The sequence below is a fragment of the Salvia splendens genome, chromosome 6 (assembly GCF_004379255.2).
Source record: "Salvia splendens isolate huo1 chromosome 6, SspV2, whole genome shotgun sequence".
Taxonomy (NCBI): domain Eukaryota; kingdom Viridiplantae; phylum Streptophyta; class Magnoliopsida; order Lamiales; family Lamiaceae; genus Salvia; species Salvia splendens.
This window is the reverse complement of record NC_056037.1, coordinates 13,618,090-13,643,436: the sequence shown is the minus strand read 5'-3', so window position 1 is coordinate 13,643,436 and position 25,347 is coordinate 13,618,090. Positions and strand designations below refer to the sequence as shown.

General features: G+C 35.4%; 2 protein-coding genes across 2 annotated transcripts; one reads left to right on the top strand and one right to left on the bottom strand.

The window, feature by feature from the left end:
* Window positions 1-9,097: 9,097 nt before the first annotated feature.
* LOC121808829 lies at window positions 9,098-9,853 on the bottom strand. The gene has a single exon (XM_042209404.1). It carries the CDS (start codon window positions 9,851-9,853, stop codon window positions 9,098-9,100), a length of 756 nt encoding a protein of 251 aa, XP_042065338.1.
* Window positions 9,854-12,549: 2,696 nt separating this feature from the next.
* LOC121808828 (uncharacterized mitochondrial protein AtMg00300-like) lies at window positions 12,550-12,948 on the top strand. Its single transcript, XM_042209403.1, has one exon. The coding sequence runs from the start codon at window positions 12,550-12,552 to the stop codon at window positions 12,946-12,948; it is 399 nt and encodes a 132-aa protein (XP_042065337.1).
* The last annotated feature ends 12,399 nt before the right edge of the window (window positions 12,949-25,347 follow it).

The following is a 25,347-nucleotide window of genomic DNA, read 5'->3' as shown; positions in this document are numbered from 1 at the left end:
CCAAGACCATCTGCACATGTTTCAAATGCTCGTCCCACGTCGAGCTATAAATCAATATATCGTCAAAGAACACCAAAACAAATCTTCGAAGATAGGAGCGAAAGAGGTCATTCATTGTAGATTGGAATGTAGATGGTGCATTACACAGACCAAATGGCATAACAAGGAATTCATAATGGCCATTATGCACTCTAAATGCTGTCTTCTGAATGTCCGTCGGCGCTATTCGGATTTGATGATACCCGGCTCGAAGGTCCAATTTGGTGAAGTATTTTGCCCCAAATAATTTATCTAACATGTCTTCTACAGTTGGTATAGGAAATCGATCCTTTACCGTAACTTCATTAAGCTTTCGGTAGTGCACACAAAACCTTTAGGTTCCATCCTTTTTTTAACCAAGAGTACTTGTGAAGAGAATGGACTAGAACTCAATCCAGAACGAAGCATCTCATCGACTTGACGTTCTATCACATTTTTTTTAAAGTGAGCATAGCGATAAGGTGCCACATTCACAACCACCTTTTCATCTTTTAGTTGAATACGATGATCACAATTTCTCGTCAGTGGTAAGCTCGCCGGCTCAACAAACACATTTTTGAAATTATTCAAAATCAATTCCATGTCCGGCTGCACACTTTCCTCAACATGACAAGTAGAAGAGCTTTTTAATAGAACAAATGCAGCAGATCCTCCTTGTATCTCTGCATCCATCTCCACCCCATTAATAGCTACAATTTGATTCTTGGGACTAACCCCTTTCAATATACACTTCTGCCCTTTTCTTTCAAATTGCGTCTGACATATCAACATAATCAATCAAAACTGGACCCAAGCTTTCTAACCAAGGCAATCCTAACACCACATCTATATTACAAATAGCTAAGCCATATAGAGTAGTGGTAAATGAAATACCTTGAATAGTCACGCCGACCGCCTCGAATCGTATAAAACACGACATTCTTTCTCTATTTGCCACTCGTACAAAAATTGGTGAGATGTGTGTTACCTGTAATTGGAGCTCCTCCGCCCTTCGGGGGTGAATGAAATTAAGACTCGCACCACTATCAATGAGGAGTTGCACCCCACCGTAGTTGATGTCGCCCGTCATCCTCATGGCTTTGCTCCCAATTTCTCCGAGCACTGCTTTGAGAGATATAGAGGCTTCGGTCTCCTCGCAATCCTCGTCGTACCTTGGCGGTGTTTCGCTCTCCTCTTCGCCACACATATTGACAAGCAAAGCTTGAGCGCTTTTACACACGTACCCACGTGTAAATTGCTCGTCACAGTTGAAGCAGAGGTTCTTCTCAAGCCGAGCCTGCATTTCGGCCCAAGACAACCGTCGTGGTTGCGATGGGCTTGCTGCTGATGATGACCGTAGAGGTTCAGCAAAAAAAGCTTTTTCAGCAATAATAGCTTTTGGTTGTACACGCACCGAAGAGTATCCTGGACGCCGACTTCTAGATTGTTCATCAGCGTGTCTCGCCAACTCTATCGCATGCTCCAATGAATGAGGTTAAAAGAAACGTATCTCTCTTGCCAACTCATCTTTAACTCCAGCCAAGAACTCCCCTAATAAGGCCTTATCCTCCCAATGTGGTAGACGATTCACCAATCTTTCGAACTCCGTTAAGTAGGTACGAAAAGCACCAGTTTGACGAAGCCGGATGATGGCTTCATCGGCCTCCTCCATCTCTGTGGTGGCGAAACGCTGCAGAAGCCCTCTCTCGAACATACCCCATGATACCCTCTTATGTCGAGTGCTGAACCACCTCCACCATTGGTTCGCCTCACCGTCGAGATGGTATGATGCCCACTGCACACGTTTGTTGGTGGGAATATGTTGTGCACCAAAGTATTGTCGTGCCCTATCGAGCCACACCCGTGGATCCTCTGTCCCGGAGAACTTAGTGAAGTCCATACGAACTGGATTCTGCCATTTCTTTCCTTTGTTGCTGCTGCTCTCCGATTCCAATGAATCACCATCATCGTCCTCCCATCCCTCGTCCTCATCATCTTGTAGTGTGCTAAAGGGATTCCGGACATGATCCTTCTCCTTCGCCTTTCTCGATTTTGCTGCACGTAGTTCTTGCAGCTCCATAAAATAACTACTGCATCCACCATTCCCACGTCTCCCACTTCTTCCACCTTATTGTTTTAACTTCCAAGTAGGTCTAGTAGTGCGTGAGCTGCGACGAACCCCCGCTGGCTCAGCTGAACCAGACCCATCAACTATGTATATGGAGAGAAAGAATGAAGGTTGAGGGTAGAGTTGTCAAGTGCGCTGGGCCAGGCCGGCCCGGGCCGGCTGCTGAGGCTCGCTTATATTGAGGGCCAAGCCCATGTCTGAGACAAGCTGGATTGGGCTTTTCTAATTTTGCTAAGCTCAGCCCGTCCTAGCCCGTCTTCCATGTAGGCCCGAGCTAGGCTAGGCTTTGTTTAATTTTTTAAAGATATCCTAAATGTATTATATGCAAAAATAAAACATATAACTTGTATATATATTTCATTAACTAAATATGGATTTAATTAATGTGTTTAAATTCATTTAATGACTTTGTATTAACAATATTTTTCATATATTTTTATTCTATTTAAAAGTAAGTATATAACTAAAGGAATAACCAATATTGTTAGTTTTGTTAGTAGATGATGACATATGAGTTGATGTTGTATTTTCAAAACTACAAGTATATGAACTAACTAACAAATTAAAAGAATTCTATAATTATTCATCAAATATTAAGGTTTGAATACGTAATATTTTTAAAGTTAAACTTCAGAACCATCATTTTTACATCTTGGATAAAAAATATATAAAAAACATTAGATGTAGTCAAGATTGAAGGTTGCATTCATGATTTAATTGGAAACCTATGTTGATATTAAACTATTACTCCACTGTTTGAGTCCACTTGGAGACATCCAAAAAATTGGAATGCTATAGACAAAATTAACATCTCTCGTGCACAAGATGACATGCATGAAAAGGGAAATATACTATTATTAGTCACTAATTATATTAAAATAGTTTGTATATAAATGTTTTTTGTTTTTGAACAATATTTATCATATAAATATGAATACATTTTGATAGTTAATTTAAATGGATCAACAATACGTTAATGGTAAATAATAATGAATACGTAAATTAAAAACTCTGTATAATACTCCCTCCGTCCCATGTTACTTGAGGCGTTTTTTTCGCCACGTGATTTAAGAAAGTTGTGTTTAGTGAGTTAAATAGAGTAGAGGAGAGAATAAATTAAAACAAAGAAGAGAGAGTAAAATAAAATAAAGAATAAAATATGTGATATTAGATGTTTTGTTTTTAGTGAAAAAAGGAAATGACTCAAGTAACTTGAGACAACCGAAAAAGGAATACGACTCAAGTAACTTGAGACGGAGGGAGTAAGAAAATACGAAAAAAATATTATAGTAGAAATTAAACAAAAATGAGATTACATTCTAATACCCAATTTCTTTTTACTAAGTGATTTTGCATTCTCCATACCCAAATTTCTTTTAGGTGAAAGAAAACTTGGAGTGAAAAGAATAGAGCTGAAATATAAACAATCACCATCTATTTCCCCAATCAAATCAATTCCTATAACATTTCTCTTCTCCTTGGAATAGTAAAAAAAGCATCTATCGTGTAACATCAATATGCCGCCATTTCTGTAAATTTTCATAGGTTGACTACACTTTCTGTAATCATAATGATTACAATGCTCTTCCCCGATGAGTTGTATAGTCGTCCAAAAGTTTTCAAGTTGTTCATATTCATTCAGCAACCATATCAGATTATTACCTAGTGTATCATTATGAATACATAGGCAATCCCCCAAACCATACAACTACCCTAGTGTATCATTATGAATACATAGGCAATCCCCCAAACCATACAACTACCCCCTTGTAAATGTGACATTAGTAGGAGGCACAAGAAAGGTGTTAAAACGTTCAGTTTCAAGATCAAAACAACAAATATGAATATCCTCCGTCTTACTTTTAACTAACCAATGGAGATTGCCACTAAAAAATGCACGACAAATGGAGGAGTCGCAGTAATCAGAAAAAGGGGGGCGGCTTCGACGACTCTCCACATAGATCTCGCTTTAAGAGTGTACACATGAATTCCAGATTCAGGGCTATGACAGACAACTTTATGTTGTCCACTGATTTTGCTCACACCAAATCCAAAATAATCTCCCTTTCGAGTAACAAGCCCACGAAGCTCAACAAATTCTCGGGTGATGGGATTACATACATAGAGATGATCATCCATGAAAGCATTTTTTAAAAGAAGCAGACCATTGGCAGAACATTGTATTGTTCAATCTCGATGAAAATCAAACTTGGTGATTGGACCATGCTTGGCATAAACATCGAACCAATTTGAGAACGGCTCAAGCTCGTCTTCCAATTTGAAAACACTAAACCAATTTGAATCCCACTTGGTAATGGAAACAGCTAGGGCATGGGCCGATTTAGAAAGATGGGACTTGACAAAAGCATCACTCTCAATGAGATTAAGCCATGGTTTGCAAATGCATTTGCAAGTTGCAATGCTTTGAGTAGAGAGTCTCAAGAGGATATTTTTGATGATTTCTAAAGGTAGGTACGGCTTCATTTTTTGGCTGGATAAATTTGGTAGACGACTTTCAATTTTTCTGTAAAGAATAAACAAAATATATACATAAGCAGAAATCATGAACACTAACAAAATCTTCAAAAAAATTAATTTCAACCAAATCCATGCGTATGCCATATATTACACTTTACACACCTAAAAAACAAACCACATGTGTCGTATGTGTTAGGGAGTTTAAACAAAAACGTAAACAAATCGGATGTCCTGAAAGGCGTGAAATACTTTCAGATCAAATCAATTTGGCGGTTCTACCAATATTTGATCGGATACAATTCAGGTTTCGAAGACATATTCGTATGTTGATTTCTCGATCAAACTTTGAACCGAAAATGATCATTAAGTCGAGGCAGAAACGAAGCATCGCGTCTCTTCACGAAGCATCTTGTCTGTTCATCAGTTAACCGATTTTAACTGATTTTTGGCGGGTTTATCAAATTGCAAAATAGTCCTTCAACTTTCGGAAATTTCATTTCCCGATGAATTTTCTGTACAGCAACATTAATTAAAATAAAAAATTTTCAGCTCGACCCCAGCCAGGTGCTGCCGCCCCTTGGACCCCGCTACTCGGGGGCGCTGCCCCCGAACCCTGGTCTAGTCATAACGAATTCAAATAAGTGTACACTCCACACTTCCAACTTATTTGATGTCTCATTATGATCACGTTGATCAATCAAGTTAATCCAATTACACTAAAATATCCAACAATCCCCCCCTATTTTAGTGCAATCCTTGATTAACTAAAACAAGTCATCTCAAAATTCAAACTTTTGCATAAATGAAATATCGTAACGATTGAATTTCGCCTTAACACATTATTCATTCCATACATTCGAATACACATGGTGTCTCTAAGGATTGAACCATGGGAACTCACTTTGAATACACGAAGATAATGTACACAAAAGTTTACACTTTATTTACTAGCCTATGTCCTTATCCTTCATAAACATGTCGAAGCCAAGTCCTAGCTTCTTGAAGCGGCTAACCTTCATGCTTATATAGGTAGTTCCTTTATTCTTGCACCTACATATGCAATTTTTCAAAAGAACTATTAAGAATATATACATTCAACCTTCTTAACTAGTAGGTTTGAACACATACCTTGGGATGATTCTTCAATGTGTTCCAATCTCAAAATATTAAGCCTTCCTCATTGAATTCATCATCTAGTGTCATACTAAATGGGAATTGGGCATCTTAATATCAGAGATTTGTAGTGGACTTTAATCCCATCCCTATAGTCGACTTGTGCACAAGATCTCTACTTTACCCTTTGGTTAAATGATCGGCTAAATTGTTGTGAGTTCTCACAAATTCCACAGATATCCCACCATCCGTAATAAGTTCACGAATCATGCTATGTCTAACACCTAAGTGTCTTGACTTTCCATTATACACTTGACTATATGCCTTAGCCAAGGTAGCTGCACTATCGCATCTGATAGATATGGGCGATATCGGTTTAGGCCACAATGGAATTTCATAAATTAAATTTCTTAGCCATTCAGCCTCTTTACCGGCTGCTGCTAATGCCACAAACTCTGATTTCATTGTTGAATTTGTGATAGAAGTTTGTTTCTTTGATGCCCAACATATAGCACCACCTCCAAGACGGAATACTCAAACACTTGTGGAAGAATGATCTTCCATATTGGTAATCCAACTTGCATCCGAATAACCTTCAAGAATGGAAGAGAATCCAGAATAAGACAAACTATAATCCATGGTTCCTTTTAAGTATTTAAATACTCGATTCATTGCTTGCCAATGGATTAAACTTGGATTGTGAGTATATCGACTCAATTTTCCAACTGCAAAGGCTATATCAGGTCTAGTACTAATCGTGGCTTACATGAGTGATCCAATAGCCTTTGAATATTCAAGCTGATTCACAACAACTCCTTTATTAGGCACGAGTTTTGCACTAGGATCAAAAGGAGTCTTAACTGGAGAACAATCTTTGAAATTGAATTTTTCCAACACCTTCTCAATATAGTGTGATTGAATAATGGAAATTCCTTGTTTTTCATGTGTGATCTTTATTCCAAGAATCATATCAGCCTTCCCTATGTCTTTCATCTCAAACTTAGATGACAAAAATTTCTTTGTTTTAGCCACTTGATCTTGGTCTGTACCAAAGATCAACATGTCATCTACGTATAGGCAAATGATCACCTCTTTACCAGTAGTGTCGAATTTGCTATATACACACTTGTCTGCTTGGTTTAATACAAAACCATTAGACAACACCAAGTCATCAAACTTTTGATGCCATTGCTTGGGGGCTTGCTTTAGTCCATAAAGAGATTTTACCAATTTACATACCTTATGTTCATTACCATGCATGACAAAGCCTTCTGGTTGTTTCATGTAAATCTCTTCATCTAATTCACCATTCAAAAAGGCAGTCTTAACATCCATTTGGTGAATTATTAGATTATGTATAGCAGCAAGTGCTAACAATAATCTAATTGTGGAAATCCTTGCAACAGGAGCATGGGTGTCAAAGAAATCAATTCCTTTCTTTTGTTTAAAGCCTTGGATAACCAGTCTGGCTTTATATTTGTCTATGCTTCTATCCACCTTCAACTTCATTTTGAAGATCTATTTACTATCCAAAGTTCACACCCAGGTGGTAAATCAGTCAGTTTCCATGTATTATTTTGGATTATGGAATCTATCTCATCTTGGATTGTCTCTTTCCAAAATGCAGCATTCCTTGAAGCCATAGCTTCTTTGTAGGTCTTTAGATCATCACCAATATTAAAACAATATTGATATTGAAAATTAATTTAATTCATTGATTCTTCTACCAAGTACAATTGGAAATCATCACCAAAAGACTTAGCTTTTCTTGCTCTACCACTCCTCCTAACCTCGAGAGGTGAATCAGTCACTTTGTTAGACATATCATAGTTACTAGAGCTTGCAATCATGGCTCCAGGTTTAGGTAAAGATGTGAATCTATCCTCATTCCCAAAATCAGCATCTCTTGACTCAATAATAGAGTGCACGGATACATAGTCATTAGGTTCCATGACATAGAACCTATAACAAACAGAATTTTCAGGATATCCAAGGAATACACAATCTATCCCTCTTTGACCTATGGTCTTTATTTTAGGATCAGTCAGTCTTACCACAGCTCGACAACCCCAAACTCTGAGATAACTCAGTTTCGGTGGTTTCTTATGCCAAAGTTCATAAGGAGTTATCTTGTTCCTTTTATTAGGAACTCTGTTCAATAAGTAACAGGCTGTTAACATAGCCTCACCCCAAAATCCTTCACTTAGGCCAGAATAGCACAACATTAAATTAACCATTTCTTTCAATGTTCTATTCTTTCTTTCCGCTACACCATTTTGCTGTGGTGTATATGGAGCAGTGGTCTGATGTACTATACCGGTAGATTTGAAATATACTGGATCATAATACTCACATCCCCTATCAGTGCGAAGAACTTTAATCTTCACACCATGATGAAGCTCTATACTTTCTTTGAAGATTTTAAATTTATCAAGAACTTCATCTTTTGAATGACACAAATACATATTGCAATATCTAGTAGCATCATCAATAAAAGTAACTACATACTTTTATTTCCAAGTGATGGAGTAGAATGAAAGTCACACAAATCACTTTGTATAAGTTATAATACCTTAGTATATTTACTGATATGTTTATTGAAAGGTTGACGAGTAATCTTAGTTAACATGCAAGTTTTACCCCTTTCATTATTCAATTCAAAAGCAGGTATTAAACTCATTTTCGACATGTCTTTCAATCTCTTGTAATGTACATATCCTAATCTAGCATGCCACAATTCTGATTTACTAACATGATTACTAGAACTAGTAGAAGTCATGCAAACAGAATTATTAACAAAAGAAACATCTAGATTTAACCTAAACATGCCACAAAGATAACCAAAGCCAATAAAAGTACCATGTCTTGACATAATATATTTATCACTTTCTAAAACTTGTTTGTAACCACAATTGTTTAATACAATACCAGACACCAACTTTTTACGAATGCCAGGTACATATACTATATTCTTTAACACTAAAGAGTTTCCGGAAGTAAACACTAGGCTAACAGTTCTTAATCCTTTGATTGGTTCAGTTGCAACGTTGCCCATCTTCAACGGAGATCCATCTTCAATTGGTTTGAAATCTTTGAACCATTGACGATCCTAGCACACATGACACGTTGCACCCGAATCAACCCACCACGAGAGATCATCATCCTGCACATAAAGTGCTTCAGAAATTATTGATGCATAATAATTTTCATCTGAATGATCATTAGGTACAGAAAACGAACCTGATTGTTTTCCCGGATCCTTGGATCCACTTGTACCAGCCACGTTCTTTCTTTTACTTCCACCGTTTCCAGACTTGCAGTCCCTTTTGAAGTGCCCAGATTTACCGCACTTCCAACACATCAGTTTAGGCTTCTTATCCCCAGCCTTAATGTAGTTTCCTTGAACAACGATCTTTTCTCTTTCCCAGCCTTGGAGGATTCACCCTCTTCCACCATGTTCACAGAAGAACCAACCATTGTTTTCCCATTACCGACAGAGCCCTTTTCCATATCACGTATGGACTGTTCGATTTGGAAGTCACTTCCAAGTTCGACCAAATTCAACTCCTCCTTCTTATGTTTCAGATTGTTTTTAAAATCTTTCCACGAGGGTGGCAGTTTATCGATAATGCTAGAGACAGAAATGAATTCATCCATTTTCATATCATATTGGGAAAACTGTCCCAATATCCTTAACAATTCGTTGTATTGTTCCATGACAGGCCTCGAATCAACCATTTTATAGTTAATAAAATTACCATCAAGGAATATCTTGCTAGAGGCATCTTCTGTCATATATTTGGCTTCGAGGGAATCCCACAACTCTTTAGCAGACTCTACGTTTTGATATACATCAAAAAGGGAATCAGACATATCGTTTAAGATGTGACCACGACATATGTAGTCGTCGTTCTCCCACTTCATCCGCCTCCTCATCTGTTCCAGAGTTTCATTATCAATAGCCTCGAGCATGGGAGTACTCAGAACATACACGACCTTCAAACCCGTTAACATGAAATGCATCTTCTTCTGCCAGCGTCTGAAATCCTGGTCAGCAAACTTGTCCAACTTCGCAAAACCTTTCGTTGCTTCCTTTGCCGTTTCCTTGTTCGACATTTTCAGAAAAGATTTGATCTTTGTTAGGGAGTTTAAACAAAAACGTAAACAAATCGGATGTCCTGAAAGGCATGAAACACTTTCAGAGCAAATCAATTTGGCTGTTCTACCAATATTTGATCGGATACAATTCAGGTTTCGAAGATATATTCGTATGCTGATTTCTTGATCAAACTTTGAACCGAAAATGATCATTAAGTCAAGGCAGAAACGAAGCATCGCGTCTGTTCATCAGTTAACTGATTTTAACTGATTTTTGGTGGGTTTATCAAATTGCAAAATAGTCCTTCAACTTTCGGAAATTTCATTTCCGGATGAATTTTCTGTACAGCAACATTAATTAAAATAAAAAAAATTTCAGCTCAACCCCAGCCAGGTGTTGCCGCCCCTTGGACCCCCGTCTAGTCATAACGAATTCAAATAAGTGTACTCTTCGCACTTCCAACTTATTTGATGTCTCATTATGATCACGTTGATCAATCAAGTTTATCCAATTACACTAAAATATTCAACAGTATGAACTATGGGGATTTAATCTTAATCAAGGACGTTGTATATATGTTCAAATTAAAATTCAAATGTATAACACTACATATAAAATTTACATGAAAGATTACCTTGATTAGATTTGCACACCACTGCACCCTTTTTGTCCACCAAATTTCGACTCTTCTCTGGAACATAATATGGCATATTTGTAAGATTTATGGGCTAAGCTTGGTGTTAGATGATTGATTGTAGCTTGTGATATAGAGCTTAATCGAGCTCGTTGTTGGCTGATATAAAGAACTACTGCATGGACCAATGTGAGCCATCGGATGCAGATTAGTTAGCTAGTTTAATGACAGCCGTTAGATTTGTTTTGAGTAGTTAGAATTTGAATGTTAGTTAAAGGAGCCAAAAACCTGATTTCAAAAGCTAACTACTGTTGTATCTTCGTTTTCTCTTCTTCGATTGAATAGAGAATTCCTTTCATTGATATTGTGTTCTTGAGCTATGGGGATTTAATCTTAATCAAGGACGTTGTATATATGTTCAAATTAAAATTCAAATGTATAACACTACATATAAAATTTACATGAAAGATTACCTTGATTAGATTTGCACACCACTGCACCCTTTTTGTCCACCAAATTTCGACTCTTCTCTGGAACATAATATGGCATATTTGTAAGATTTATGGGCTAAGCTTGGTGTTAGATGATTGATTGTAGCTTGTGATATAGAGCTTAATCGAGCTCGTTGTTGGCTGATATAAAGAACTACTGCATGGACCAATGTGAGCCATCGGATGCAGATTAGTTAGCTAGTTTAATGACAGCCGTTAGATTTGTTTTGAGTAGTTAGAATTTGAATGTTAGTTAAAGGAGCCAAAAACCTGATTTCAAAAGCTAACTACTGTTGTATCTTCGTTTTCTCTTCTTCGATTGAATAGAGAATTCCTTTCATTGATATTGTGTTCTTGAGATTAATTGTTCATCAATATTGATCATCACAATTGGCGTTGTCTGCCGGAACGATTGTTGTGTTCCCCAAATTCCAAGCTGAGAATCGGAGCGAGTTTTTCAATCGCGATTCTTGAAGATGGTCACTCGTCTTGAAGCTGAAAAATTCACCGGCACTAACGATTTCGGACTATGGAGAATGAAAATGCAAGCAATGTTGACGCAACAAGGACTCACATCGGCTTTGGAAATGAAGCAGAAAGATCCGAAGGAAAAGGGGGTTCTCGATGAGAAGACGATGTTGAAACAAGCCGAAATTGAAGCCAAGGCCCATAGCACGATTGTATTGTGCCTCGCCGACAAAGTATTGCGGGAGGTGGCAAAGGAGACAATTGCTGCGGGCATTCTATCCAGGTTAGAGGATCTTTATCTCATGAAATCTTTGGCCAATCGGTTGTATATGAAGCGTAAGTTATATTCCTATAAGTTCTTGGAAAGTAAGGGGGTGCTAGAACAGCTAGAAGAGTTTAATAAATCGATAGATGATCTGGAGAATATTGATGTGGCTATAGGAGATGAGTAAGGCCATTCTGTTGTTAAATGCTCTCCCTAAGTCTTTTGATCAGTTGCGTGATGCTATACTGTATGGGAGAGATAAGGCTATTACATTTGTGGAGGTTCAAACTGCTGTGAGAGCCAAAGAACTCAAAGAGGGAATGGGAATCGAGGCTAGTTCATCTGTGGCAGAGAGCCTGAATGTGAAGAAGCATAAGTTCAAGAAACCCTTTAAGAATGATCATGATGCTCCCAAGTTTGTCCAGAATAGCCAGAAGGAGAGTAGGTCTTGCCATTGGTGCAAGAAACCTGGACACCTAAAGAAGGATTGCTTTGCTTGGAAAAAGAAGTAAGCACAATCTGGGGAAAAATTGGTAAATGCTACTGACAGTATGGATAATGGTGATGATCAAATCCTGAATGTGATGGAGAATGGGATTGGTGGATCTTGGATTATGGAATCGGGCTGTAGTTTTCACATGAGTTCTAACTTGATGTGGTTTCAAGATCTAGGAGAGAGCATTGGATCAGTGGTTCTAGGCAATAACCAAGTTTGTCAAGTTGAAATTAAAGATGAATGATGGTTGTATTAGAACTCTCACTGATGTCAGGTATATTCCTTAAGTAAAGAGGAATTTGATTTCCCTTAGACTCCTTGAGAGAAAGGGGTGTGTGTTTTCATCTGCTGAGGGCAGAATGGTGGTTAGCAAAGGGGGAAAGGAGGTGATGGAGGCTGGGAGAAGAGGCAGCTTGTACTATCTACTGGCAGAAGTGCAGGTTCCTATGGCCCAAGTGAACTCAGTGACATCAGATGTGAGATTGTGGCACATGCGGTTAGGCCATCCTGCCGAGGGCAGTATAAAAGAGCTTGTGAGAAAGGGAGTTGTGCAGGCACAACTTGATAAGCAACCACTACAGTGTGAAGAGTGTGTGCTTGGAAAATCAAAGAAGCTATCCTTTCCAAAGGGGAAGCATCTATCCACTCAGCCATTAGACTATGCCCATAGTGACCTATGGGGGCATGCTCAAGTCAACTCCATAGGAGGTGGCAAATCCTACATGACCATAATTGATGACTTCTCAAGGAAGATCTAGATCTATATACTCAAGGAAAAGTCAAAGGCCTTCAAGAAATTCTCCAATTGGTGTTCTAAAGTTGAGCTAGAAAAGGGGGATGTGTTGAAGTGTCTCAGGACAGATAATGGTTTGGAGTATTTGTCAAGAGAGTTTGATGATTATTGCAAGAGTAAGGGCATTAAACGACACAGAACAGTCCCTATGAACCCTCAACAAAATGGTGTTGCAGAAAGGGCAAATAGGACTATTGTTGAGAGAGTAAGGTGCATGCTATTGTCAGCTGGATTGGAGAGGAAGTTCTGGGCTGAAGCTGCTTCCACAGCTGTTAAATTGTTGAATATGTGCCCAGCTTCAAGTATAGGTGGTGATGTCCCTGATTATAGATGGCATGGCACATTAGGTGATTACTCTAGATTGAGAGTGTTTGGCTGCAAGGCCTATGCCCATATCAGACTTGGAAAGTTGGAAGCCAGAGCACAGAGAAGCATAATGCTTGGTTACCAAAGTGGAGTGAAAGGATATAGGCTATGGTGTATAAAGCCGGGGAATGCAAAGATCATAATCAGTAGAGATGTAATCTTTTGGGAATCTGAAATGCCATTCCTTAAGGGCAAAACTGAGGCTGATCAGAGGAATGTGACTGCTGATTTTGAGGTGGAGCCAATGGAAGCATCATCTGAAGTTGAGAATGTTAGCAAGGATCAAGACTCTAGTGGAGATCATGGAATTAATATTGATTCTGATCATCCATCAGCTGATCCAGAATCACTTTTTTTTTTAGAATTATCAACTTGCAAGAGATAGAGTGAGGAGAAGAAATGTGAAGGCTTCTGCACGTTTTTCTGATTGTGAAATGCTGTTTTATGCTCTCTGTGTTGCTGAGGAGGTGGAGTATAATGAGCCAGCATCTTACAGAGAGGCAATCCAGTCAAAGGAATCAGTCAAGTGGATGCTTGCTATGGTGGAGGAAATAGAGTCTCTTCTCAAAAATAGGACTTGGATACTAGTTGAAAGGGTGGAGGGGAGGAAGGTTGTGAGCTGTAAGTGGATTTACAAGAAGAAGATTGAATCAGCAGCTCAAGGTGACCATATCAGATTCAAAGCCCGACTAGTTGCAAGAGGATTCACACAAGAACAAGGTGTGGATTTCAATGAAGTATTTTCTCCAGTTGTTAAACACACTTCTATTCGAATATTGCTTGTTGTGGTTGCACAAAAGAATTGGGAAATGGAGCAACTTGATGTTAAAACTGCCTTCTTGCATGGTGAGTTAGAAGAAACGATTTATATGTCTCAACCTGAGGGTTTTGTCAGCCCAGGAGATGAAGGGAAGGTTTGCTTGCTCAAGAGGAGCATTTATGGGTTGAAGCAGGCAAGTAGACAGTGGCACAAGAGGTTTGATAATCACATGGTCAGTTGTGGTTTTGAGAAATTCTTATATGATGAATGTGTGTATATCAAAAGGAAGGATTGAGTGTCTGTTGCTTATCTTCTATTGTATGTAGATGATATGTTATTAGTTGGAGCATGCAAGAAAGAACTCCAATCTGTGAAGGATGATCTGACAGCAGCCTTTGATATGAAGGATTTGGGCTCAGCCAAAAGAATATTGGGGATGAACATTGTAAGAGACAGACAGAAAAAGCTGATTTGGCTGACTCAATATGATTATGTGTCAAGGCTTTTGAGAAAGTTAAAGATGGATAACACTAAGGAGACTGCAACTCCTTTGGCTCAACAATTCAGGCTGTCTGTAGAGCAGAGACCAAAATCAGAGGCTGAAGCTATTGAAATGCAGAGAATTCCATTTGCCAATATAGTTGGGAGCATAATGTATGCTATGATCTCAACAAGACCAGATGTAGCTCATTCCATCAGCGTGATTAGCAGATATATGGCCAACCATGGAAAGGAACACTGGAGAGCACTCAAGTGGCTGATGAGATATCTGAGGGGAGCTGGTGATTTTGGTATAATATTCAGAGGTGATGATGAGTACAAAGGGGATGTGATAGTGGGTTTTTGTGATTCTGATTTTGCTGGGAACATTGATAACAGAAGATCACAAACCGACTATATATTCACAATGTTTGGAGCAGCTATAAGCTGGAAATCAAGCCTTCAAAGTGTAGTTGCACTATCAACTACAGAGGCTGAGTTCATGGCCTTGAATGCAGCAGTAAAGGAGAGCTATTGGTTGAAGGGAATAGCTACTGACTTTGGTTTCAGATAGGAAGCAATCTCAATAGGCTGTGATAATAACAGTGCATTGTGTTTGGCAAAGCACAAGGTCTATCATGAACGGAGCAAACACATTGATGTTCGTTTACACTTCATCAGAGAAGGCATAGAAAGGGGTGAAGTGAAGGTTTTCAAGGTGCACACGGATGACAATCCGGCTGATATGTTAACAAAGTCACTGCACAAGGATAAGTTTGAGAAATGCAAAGCTTTGGTGAATGTCTGCAAGTTGAAGACAGATTGAGCTTCATTCAATCAAGGTGGAGACTGTTAGATGATTGATTGTAGCTTGTGATATAGAGCTTAATCGAGGTCGTTGTTGGCTGATATAAAGAACTACTGCATGGACCAATGTGAGCCGTCGGATGCAGATTAGTTAGCTGGTTTAATGACAACCGTTAGATTTGTTTTGAGTAGTTAGAATTTGAGTGTTAGTTAAAGGAGCCAAAAACCTGATTTCAAAAGCTAACTACTGTTGTATCTTCGTTTTCTCTTCTTCGATTGAATAAAGAATTCCTTTCATTGATATTGTGTTCATTGATACTGTGTTCATGAGATTAATTGTTCATCAATATTGATCATCACACTTGGGTTTCCTATAATAAGTAGGGTTAGGACGTATAATGCGATTTAATCTGTTTAGCTTAGTCCAATTTAATTTAGTTTATTAATATAAATTTAATAATCTATTTGATTCATATGACTAATTAGAGATATGTTCAAACTAAAATTCAAATTTATAACACTACATATTAAAGAAAAGTATATCAAAGTTTACCGTAATTAAACTTTACACCACCGCTCTTTCTTTCCACCAAATTTAACTCTTCTTTGTAAGATACTCCTAGTAAGGGAGTACTAAAATTAATTCAAAAGGTGTGTCTTTATCTAACTAACAATGAGGCCTTTATATATAGAATCCTAAACTTATAAAAAAAGAAGGAAATAAACTACAAAGGAAACTATAATTTGGTAAAAATTAAAACAATTAGTATATTTTTCCATCTACAAATTCTATTAATTAGGAAATAAATAAATATGCATAACTACACACCTCAGATAACATAATCACATTAATTCACGCAACATATATATTATGTCTACCACATTACAAGTATATAGTAGTAATAAAGTTTTTTTGGAATACTCCATATTATACTCCGTTTAGAGGAATATTTCATATGCATTGAATCTTCCTAAAACGATGCTGATCACATATTAATTACAAGAGCCATCCAGCCCTAATGACCTAATTGTGCTATTTTTGTGATTCTAGTTGATATTTTAATGGTGTGCTAAGCAAATTCTGTAATTTCTATGTTTCCTCATTTGTTTTTGAGATTATACAAACACACAATATCGTGGTATGAAATTGATAAAAAAAAACTTAAGTCCAATCATCTACCGGGCCGGGCCCAAAATATAGTAGCAATCTCAAATTAATATTGGGGTGAGTTTTTAGCGTTTAATCTATTCTATTCTATTCTATTCTATTCTATTCTAATCTAATTTAATTTATTCTGTTCTATTCCAATTAAATTTAGCTCCGGCTGATACAGAGTTTCGCGGCATCACTAGTTTTGATTTCCGGCAACCATTCTTTAACTCTTCATTGCCTTGCGACTTGCGAGAGAGAAAATAATTTAGTGTGTGAGAGAGGGAGGAGGATCACTATGTATGAAATGAAAAATCCACGTCATTTCAACGCAAGTTTTGTTGGAGTTAAAATTTAATTTTAAAAAGGGAAAATCGATTTGTATTATCATTTAATTAATAACTAAATCATGCATAAACTAAATTATTTACAATTCTCATCATTATCCCTTTTTAAAATATTAAATAAATTTGTATAAAAGGTTAATTAAATTTATATGTGACGTGTGATATTACAAATTAAAGTTAAAGAATGAAGTGAAAATTTGGCTATTGGGAAAATTTGTAACTTTGTTCATTAAAAAATGCCTTCTAGCTAGTTTGGGGACAGGCAGATGCAGGGTGTCAAAATAGGTTGCTACTACTTGGATAAAATATTTTTTTACAAAAAATAATAACGCAAATAGATGGTAAAATACTTTAGAAAAAAAAAGTAGAAAAAAGGATTTTTTTTTTTGCGAGACTTTCGTTCGTATACAAATTAGGTTGCTACTACTTGGATAAAATATTTTTTTACAAAAAATAATAACGCAAATAGATGGTAAAATACTTTTAAAAAAAAAGTAGAAAAAAAGATTTTTTTTTTGCGAGACTTTCGTTCGTATGCAAAATTTGTACTTTCTGGATTTTGTAGAATCTTATACAGAGAGCATTAAGGCGCATCCTTAATTAGAGTGCTAATATATATCTAATCACGTGTTGCCACGTGGCACGAAAGATGCAATATTATATAGAAAAATGCAATATACATTTGTCAAGCTGTATATGCATTTCCGTAGATTGCATTTTAGTTATAGGCAAATTGCATTATATTGTTGAGTTTTGCATGTCAACATAAATTGTTTACAATGCAAAATAAACAACCTATATCTAAAATGCAAAACTCAACAATAAAAATTCAATTTGCATATAACAAAAATGCAATCTTCCGAAATTTATCTATAGCTTCTATAAATGTATATTGCATTTTTGTGCTATGTGGCGGCACATGATTGGATGTACATTAACACTCTAAAATCAGTTAGCATATTAGTATATCTCATCTTATACATGTATATAGAAATGTCAATGTGTCATTTGAAAATGACCTAATATTACATTTATATGAATTGTTGGAAAAAGTAGCACAATCTTTTTCGTATAAAAAAAACTATTAGCAAATTGATGATCAAATTAAAAATAAATAAATATTTGACAATACATGTAACAAATTCAAGAATATATCGTGATTGATGAATGGCAAGTTCCATCATGATTCTACCTTATCACTATCCATAATTTATTGCTTGGCCTAGGCCACATAAACAATGCAGTAGTGATCTAGGCAAACCATAACTTAAATACATAACTAAAGAACATGAATTTAGTTTACTATTATAAGAGTGATTTAGTTCACTACACGAAGGAGTGAACCAAAATGCCATTACAATAAACTAAATCCTTCGCGGAGTAAATACCTTACTATAATGGTGTTTTGGTTCACTCCTTGTTTTCAAATTCATATTGTGAACTAAAACGCTCATATAGTTAACTAGATCGTTTTGATCTAATGACTGAGATTTATTCTCTGGTTATGCACTTGATATTAGTTATATTTTGATCACCTCATTAGGTATATTTATGTATAATAAAATTAAAATTGTGTACAAAGGGATTGAAATACTAAAATATTAATGAATAATCAATCCAAAAATAGTAAATTAATGGATATGCGTGAGAAATGTGTATAGACTAAAAATTTCCTTTTGGAGTTGAACTAGTGAATCGACTCAGCACTAATGTATTCAAGTGTTATATGGTTTAAGCACAAAGGCTTTAAATGGGGCATATAATGCATAGTGACTCACATTTTGCTTAGCTCTATCATGAAATTGCTACCCAAAAAAAAGTGGAGCACTCATCATAATGGTAAGTCTTTTGCAAGTAAATAGTACTCAACATGAGGGAGGAGACTAGCTAGAATTATTATCTTGCAACTGAAAATGTTAATTAACACGTGGATGAATGGAAAAGAGGATAGAGAGTTAGTAATTAAAAGAAGTTGGGTTATGGAATCTAAATATTTGAATTTGTAGTTTTCCCCTTTAAAATAGTTTAAATATTGTAATTTGGGTGGCCTCTAGCTAATTAACTTCATGTTCATATAGTTTTTTTACAAACATTTTAACGAACCACTATGCAACTCCAAAAAACTGAATTCTTTCAATAAAATACATGATACTAGCAATACATACATATCATGACACCTTATTTTTCCTTTTGTCAAAACCTTGGGTATATTAGGTTCTTACCAACAACGTTTTCATTACACAATCAAATGACAACTAAGCGTCTACTTATCTAGATTTGAAGATATTTAAAAACTATATTGTCGAAAATTTCTTCGAAAGAAACCCAACAAGGAAAAGTAACACCGACATGAATTTTATATCCTCAACACTCGACAGCATAAATCTATGTATGAGTAGTTTCATTCATCTATAAGATCAATAGCTATTGGTGAAAATACATTGGTTTATCAAGATAAAATGATATTATCATAGTTTGACTCAAGCAATTATTGATACATCACTCAAGGCCATTAAGTTGGATTTAGGTGAATTTTGGTCCAGATTAAATTTTCGTTGTTATTGGATAATTCTCTTTGTTATTGGATAAGATGAAGGTGAATACTTTGGCAGCTAGCCGTTGATTCGCCCAACTATTATTGAGGCTAAAGCTTCCACTAAATCACATTACTAAGCTAAACCAGTTTTCATGTACGTAGGAGTACTATTTTGCACATTTGGTTGTCAAACAAAATTTATGATACTCCATTTCTTGAGGTTAATTATAAAAAGTACCCATGTTTCATCTTAGTCTAGTGCATATTTTACACAAGTAGTAGTATTCACAGATAAATCACGAAACTATACACCTTAAATTAAAATCACTCCACTAATGAAAATCATGCAAATGCAACAAATCCAAATACAAAATTCTCATGCTTCACACGTCTAACCTCCACTAATTCAAATATCGATCGATCAATAATTGAGCCAAAAACAACAACACACACAAACACTCATATATATATATATATATATATATATATATATATAGGGTTTTGATCTATGCAAAACTAGATTTAAATACAGAAACGCAGAACAATATCATAATTAGGGCACTTTTAAGTCATAATTAGGTAATTTTTAGGTCATGCTAACAAAGCATGACCTAAAACGATCTTAACATGACATTAAACCCAAATATTATAATATGACCTAAAATTGTTTAATTATGACCTTCCGTGTTTTTGGTTAATTATTGACCATTAGATCATCTAATCCTAGGGCCAAGATTTGGTCTGCATTTCTGGATTTAAACACATACTTATTTTGATCATCTCCCTATATATATATATATATATATATATATATATATATATATATATATATATATATATATATATATATATATATATATATATAGGTGCATTATAATGATAACCCCAATTTGTGTGATAACCCTATAACTAAATCTCCAACACACATTTTTAAAATATGTGGTCTAGATTTAATCTAACAAAACTATCATTTTATCAAATAAAACTATCATATTTCGGTTATATAAGGTCAAAATTGTCATTTCATTATAAAATTGGGCGCGTAAAAAGAAAACATGAACTAAACGCTGCATTCAATTTCTCTCACACTCAAACCCTCTGAATCTCATTCAAACCTTGCTTCTTCAGTTTCGAAGGAAAAACCATCCAAATTCTGGAATATGACGACGTAAAAGGATCAAGCATCATCGAAGAAAGGGTGGATGAAGTTTTTTACTTATTTCACTTTAGTTTTTGCTCGATTTTATCATTTTGCCAGTGATTCTCGTTTTTTTAGATTCTATAGTTTTTTAGTGTAGATTTAGAGTTACATATGACAGCGTGATGAATTTACGTTGAATTTACTACACACTTGGTTTTGTATCATCAATTCATACCTTATTCCATATTATTGTGTACAGCAGTAATGCAGATTCGAAGCAGTTTATTTGAGTGCTGATTTTGTGAGTAGTGTTTTATTCTACTTAAGTGACAAGTTATGCTCTCTCTGCTGTTTTGAACTCATTGAAATTTAGCAAATGATAGTTTCAGAAGGTAAAATGATAGTTACACTTGATAAAATGATGGTTTCAGAGGATAAAATGATAGTTTCAGAAGGTAAAATGATAGTTTCTGGGGTTAAAATGATAGTTGCACTTGATAAAATGATGGTTTCAGGGGATAAAATGATAGTTTTAGAGATAAAATAATAGTTCAATCCTTTAAAAGTTTGGATTTGTCAAAAGTTCAATCCTTTCAAAAGTATCATTTTATCACTCAGAGTATCATTCTATCAAGCAAGACTATCATTCTATGCGGCAAAACTATCATTTTATAAACCAAAACTATCATTTTATCAACTAAGAGTATCATTATATCCGGTAAAACTATCATTTTATCAACTCAGAGTATCATTCTATCCGGCAAAACTATCATTTTATCAACTCAGAGTATCATTCTATGAAGCAAAACTATCATTTTATGCAGTAAACATAACATTTATAAGCCAAAAGTATCATTTTAGCAACTCAGAGTATCATTCTATCCGGCAAAGCTATCATTTTATCAACTCAGAATATCATTCATTCGGCAAAAGTATCATTTTATCAACTCAGAGTATCATTCTATCAAGCAAAACTATCATTTTATGCAGTAAACCTAACATTTATAAGCCAAAAGTATCATCTTAACTACCAATCATTGGGTTCAAAGCATCATAACAAACAGTAATGAACATACCTACAAATCAGTAAAACTATCATTTTATCAACTCAGAGTATCATTCTATCCGGCAAAACTATCATTTTATCAACTCAGAGTATCATTCTATCCGACAAAACTATCATTTTATCAACTCAGAGTATCATTCTATGAAGCAAAACTATCATTTTATGCAGTAAACATAACGTTTATAAGCCAAAAGTATCATTTATCAACTCAGAGTATCATTCTATCCGGCAAAGCTATCATTTTAACAACTCAGAATATAATTCATTCGGTAAAAGTATCATTTTATCAACTCAGAGTATCATTCTATCAAGCAAAACTATCATTTTATCCAATAAACCTAACATTTATAAGCCAAAAATATCATCTTAACTACCAATCATTGGGTTCAAAGCATCATAACAAACAGGAATGTACATACCTACAAATCAGTAAAACTATCATTTTATCAACTCAGAGTCTCATTCTATCGGGCAAAACTATCATTTTATGCAGTAAACCTAACATTTATAAGCCAAAAGTATCATTTTATCAACTTAGACTATCATTCTATCAGGCAAAAGTATCATTTAATCAACTCAGAGTATCATTCTATCCGGCAAAACTATCATTTTATCAACTCAGAGTATCATTCTATCCGGAAAAACTATCATTTTATCAACTCAGAGTATCATTCTATAGGCAAAACTATCATTTTATCAACTCAGAGTATCATTCTATGAAGCAAAACTATCATTTTATGGAGTACACCTAACATTTATAAGCCAAAAGTATCATCTTAACTACCAATCATTGGGTTCAAAGCATCATCACAAACATGAATGTACATACCTACAAATCAGTAAAAGTATCATTTTATCAAGCAAAACACATCACTCTTATTTGTATTTTACTTCACTGTTGTTCACAAAACACTAGTTCCTTATTCAGTGAAGTAAATAGATACAACACAACAGTGAATTAAATAGTAAACAAGATATTAATGTACAATAAGTACTTGCTATTGAATTTAAATGAAGTTTTCTACAATAGTTCATGAATGCTTGAAGTTTACAATCATTTTTTTCACATCTATTTTATTTGTTTTCCCATATTCTTCATAATGCTTTGATGCTAGTGACAAGATATTCAATGCCTCATGGTTTTTTTCCGACAATAATAATGCGCTGAAATACTTTGCCCTTAGTCTTTGGAGTATTCCCTTGCTTCTTGCAGTTAATCCACACTTCCAATCTTGTTCACGCTTACCATAATAACATTCCAAATGTCGCATCAAAAAAACTCAACAATCTTCTACATTTGATGTTGTTCTCCAAGGCATTTTGAGCCTTACTATGATCACATCCTTTATTGATTTGCTTTGGTTGTGATACCCCATTTTTGTCAAAAAATGACAAAAATACAATCTATGCAATATATCATTATGAATATCAGATGTAGTTCACTATAAAGAGTACTATACTTCACTGTAATCACAAAAATACTTCGCTATATATCATGTATACTTACCACATTTGCAGGTATGCTACCATATTTGATTAATACGTCTGCATCGTCAGCATTCTTCGAATTGTCAATCACCACTATACTTTTAGTACTAAATCTGAAGCATATGGTATAGTAATGTTCTGCAGCACATATTGGAAAGAACACCTACATAGATAATAATAATAATTTCAGAATAAAAATAATTAGTGAATATAACAAAGAATCAATTGTGTTCAGTATTTACCAAATCTACATCGCCCCATTTGAAATACAGAATTTGTTCAACCTCAGTTTGTAAATTGTCACAGAATCTATCAATTAGAGTCATGAGGTCGACCCCATCAGGCCGGTGAACAACTGTATACAGCTGAAAGATGAGACAAGTCAAATCTGGATGGAAATAATTCACTTTGTGTCCTGTTTTATAGAACTAATGAACTGTGTATTGTGTAAAATAGTGAAGTGAAATCAGAATAAGAGTGAAGTGTTTTGTAAATAAGAAATAAGAGTGAAGTGTTTTGTAAACAAGAGTGAAGTAAAATCGAAGTAAGAGTGATGTGTTTTGTGAACAAGAGTGAAATGAAATCGAAGTAAGAGTCATGTGTTCTGTGAACAAGAGTAAAGTGTTTTCTGAACAAGAGTGATGTGTTTTCTGAACAAGAGTGAAGTGAAATAAGAATATAGTGCATATATACTTATGAAGTTTAAATATCATATAGTGAAAAGAATATAATTAGTAGTGAAGTAAACATGCTTTATAATGAACATATACCATGCAATAAATTTTTTAAAATTTATATTATTCTTACTGATGGGTATGTAGTGAAAAAGAGGCGCCTTGATGAAGATAGAGCCATGTATTCTTCCATATTATTCAAATAAGAACCCCATGCACTGATCACACCCACTTCTATTAGCGTACGTGGCAATAGTGAACAGAATTCTCTTTTTGTTAACATTATGACATTATCATCATACACTATGACGTCCCTGTTCAAATATGTGTGTGTGTTAGCACATCTTTTGTATATTTTTCTTCTAAATCAGAACTATAATATAAATCTTACTCATTTGATTCATATGTTGTCATAATCCACAAAAAGATTTGTGACTCCTTCAAGGTAAACTTGGTTTTGGCCTGGACCACCCTTTCATGGAATGGAGATTTCAATGCAGCTGATATTCTCTTCTCAGCTTTTGAACGTATCTCCATTTGTTCAGTCCTAGCAGTTGCCTGTCAGGGCAAGAATGATATGAAAACTTCACTATATAAGACATATAGTTCACTTGATGTTTGTTAAAAGTGTTGGTGAATGGATGAGATATATCACTGCTTAACACTTACCATGTCTGGATTGTAAACTACTATTTCGGTTGAAGGATTTTTGCCAGATACATTCAACTCTGATTGATCATCAGTATATATCTACATGCATGCTTCTATTGCATATGCAATCTGGGCATCTACAATGTCTTCCTATTTTCATAATAAGAAATGAAAACACATCAATATTAACACGATTTTTACTTCAGAATAAGAGTGATGTGTTTTGTGAACAAGAGTAAAGTGAAATCAGAATAAGAGTGATGTGTATTGTTCACAAAACACATCACTCTTGTTCAGAAAACACATCACTCTTATCTGATTTCACTTCACTCTTGTAATAAACACATCACTCTTGTTCAGAAAACACTTTACTCTTGTTCACAAAACACATCACTCTTATTCTGATTTCACTTCACTCTTGTTCACAAAACACATCACTATACACATGCAAAACAGAAACCTCACTTAACAATGGAACACATCACTCGAAGCACTTTTTTATACCTTCATCTGTGTGTTTTGTGATGTTGTTTTAGCTACATCTTCATAAAATTCATTTGTCTCCTGCAAATAGTGAAATGTGATATAACATAAGAATAAAAACTCAAAAAAGTAAATAAATTGTTTCCCAAATCTTCAACTTACTGGTTTCTTTCCCAAGTTAATATCAAGCAAAATTGATGTGCCTTCATTCACTAATTTGCATTTTTCATCATGGGCTTCCATCATTTTTTCCATAAGCTGAATCCATTCTGGATCATCTTCTTGATCCTCTTACATATCTTGTGTCATGTTTTCAGTTGGCTTAGACACAGCTTGGTCCCCTTGATCAACCTCCACATCAACCATCTTTAGTGCATTTATAGCTGCAACTCTGAAGCAGTTGGTGTCATTGGTA

Bases quoted from the DNA above. Each gene is read 5' to 3' on its own strand.
- LOC121808828 (XM_042209403.1), top strand. From the start codon at position 12,550: ATGGTGGTTAGCAAAGGGGGAAAGGAGGTGATGGAGGCTGGGAGAAGA.
- LOC121808829 (XM_042209404.1), bottom strand. From the start codon at position 9,853: ATGTCGAACAAGGAAACGGCAAAGGAAGCAACGAAAGGTTTTGCGAAG.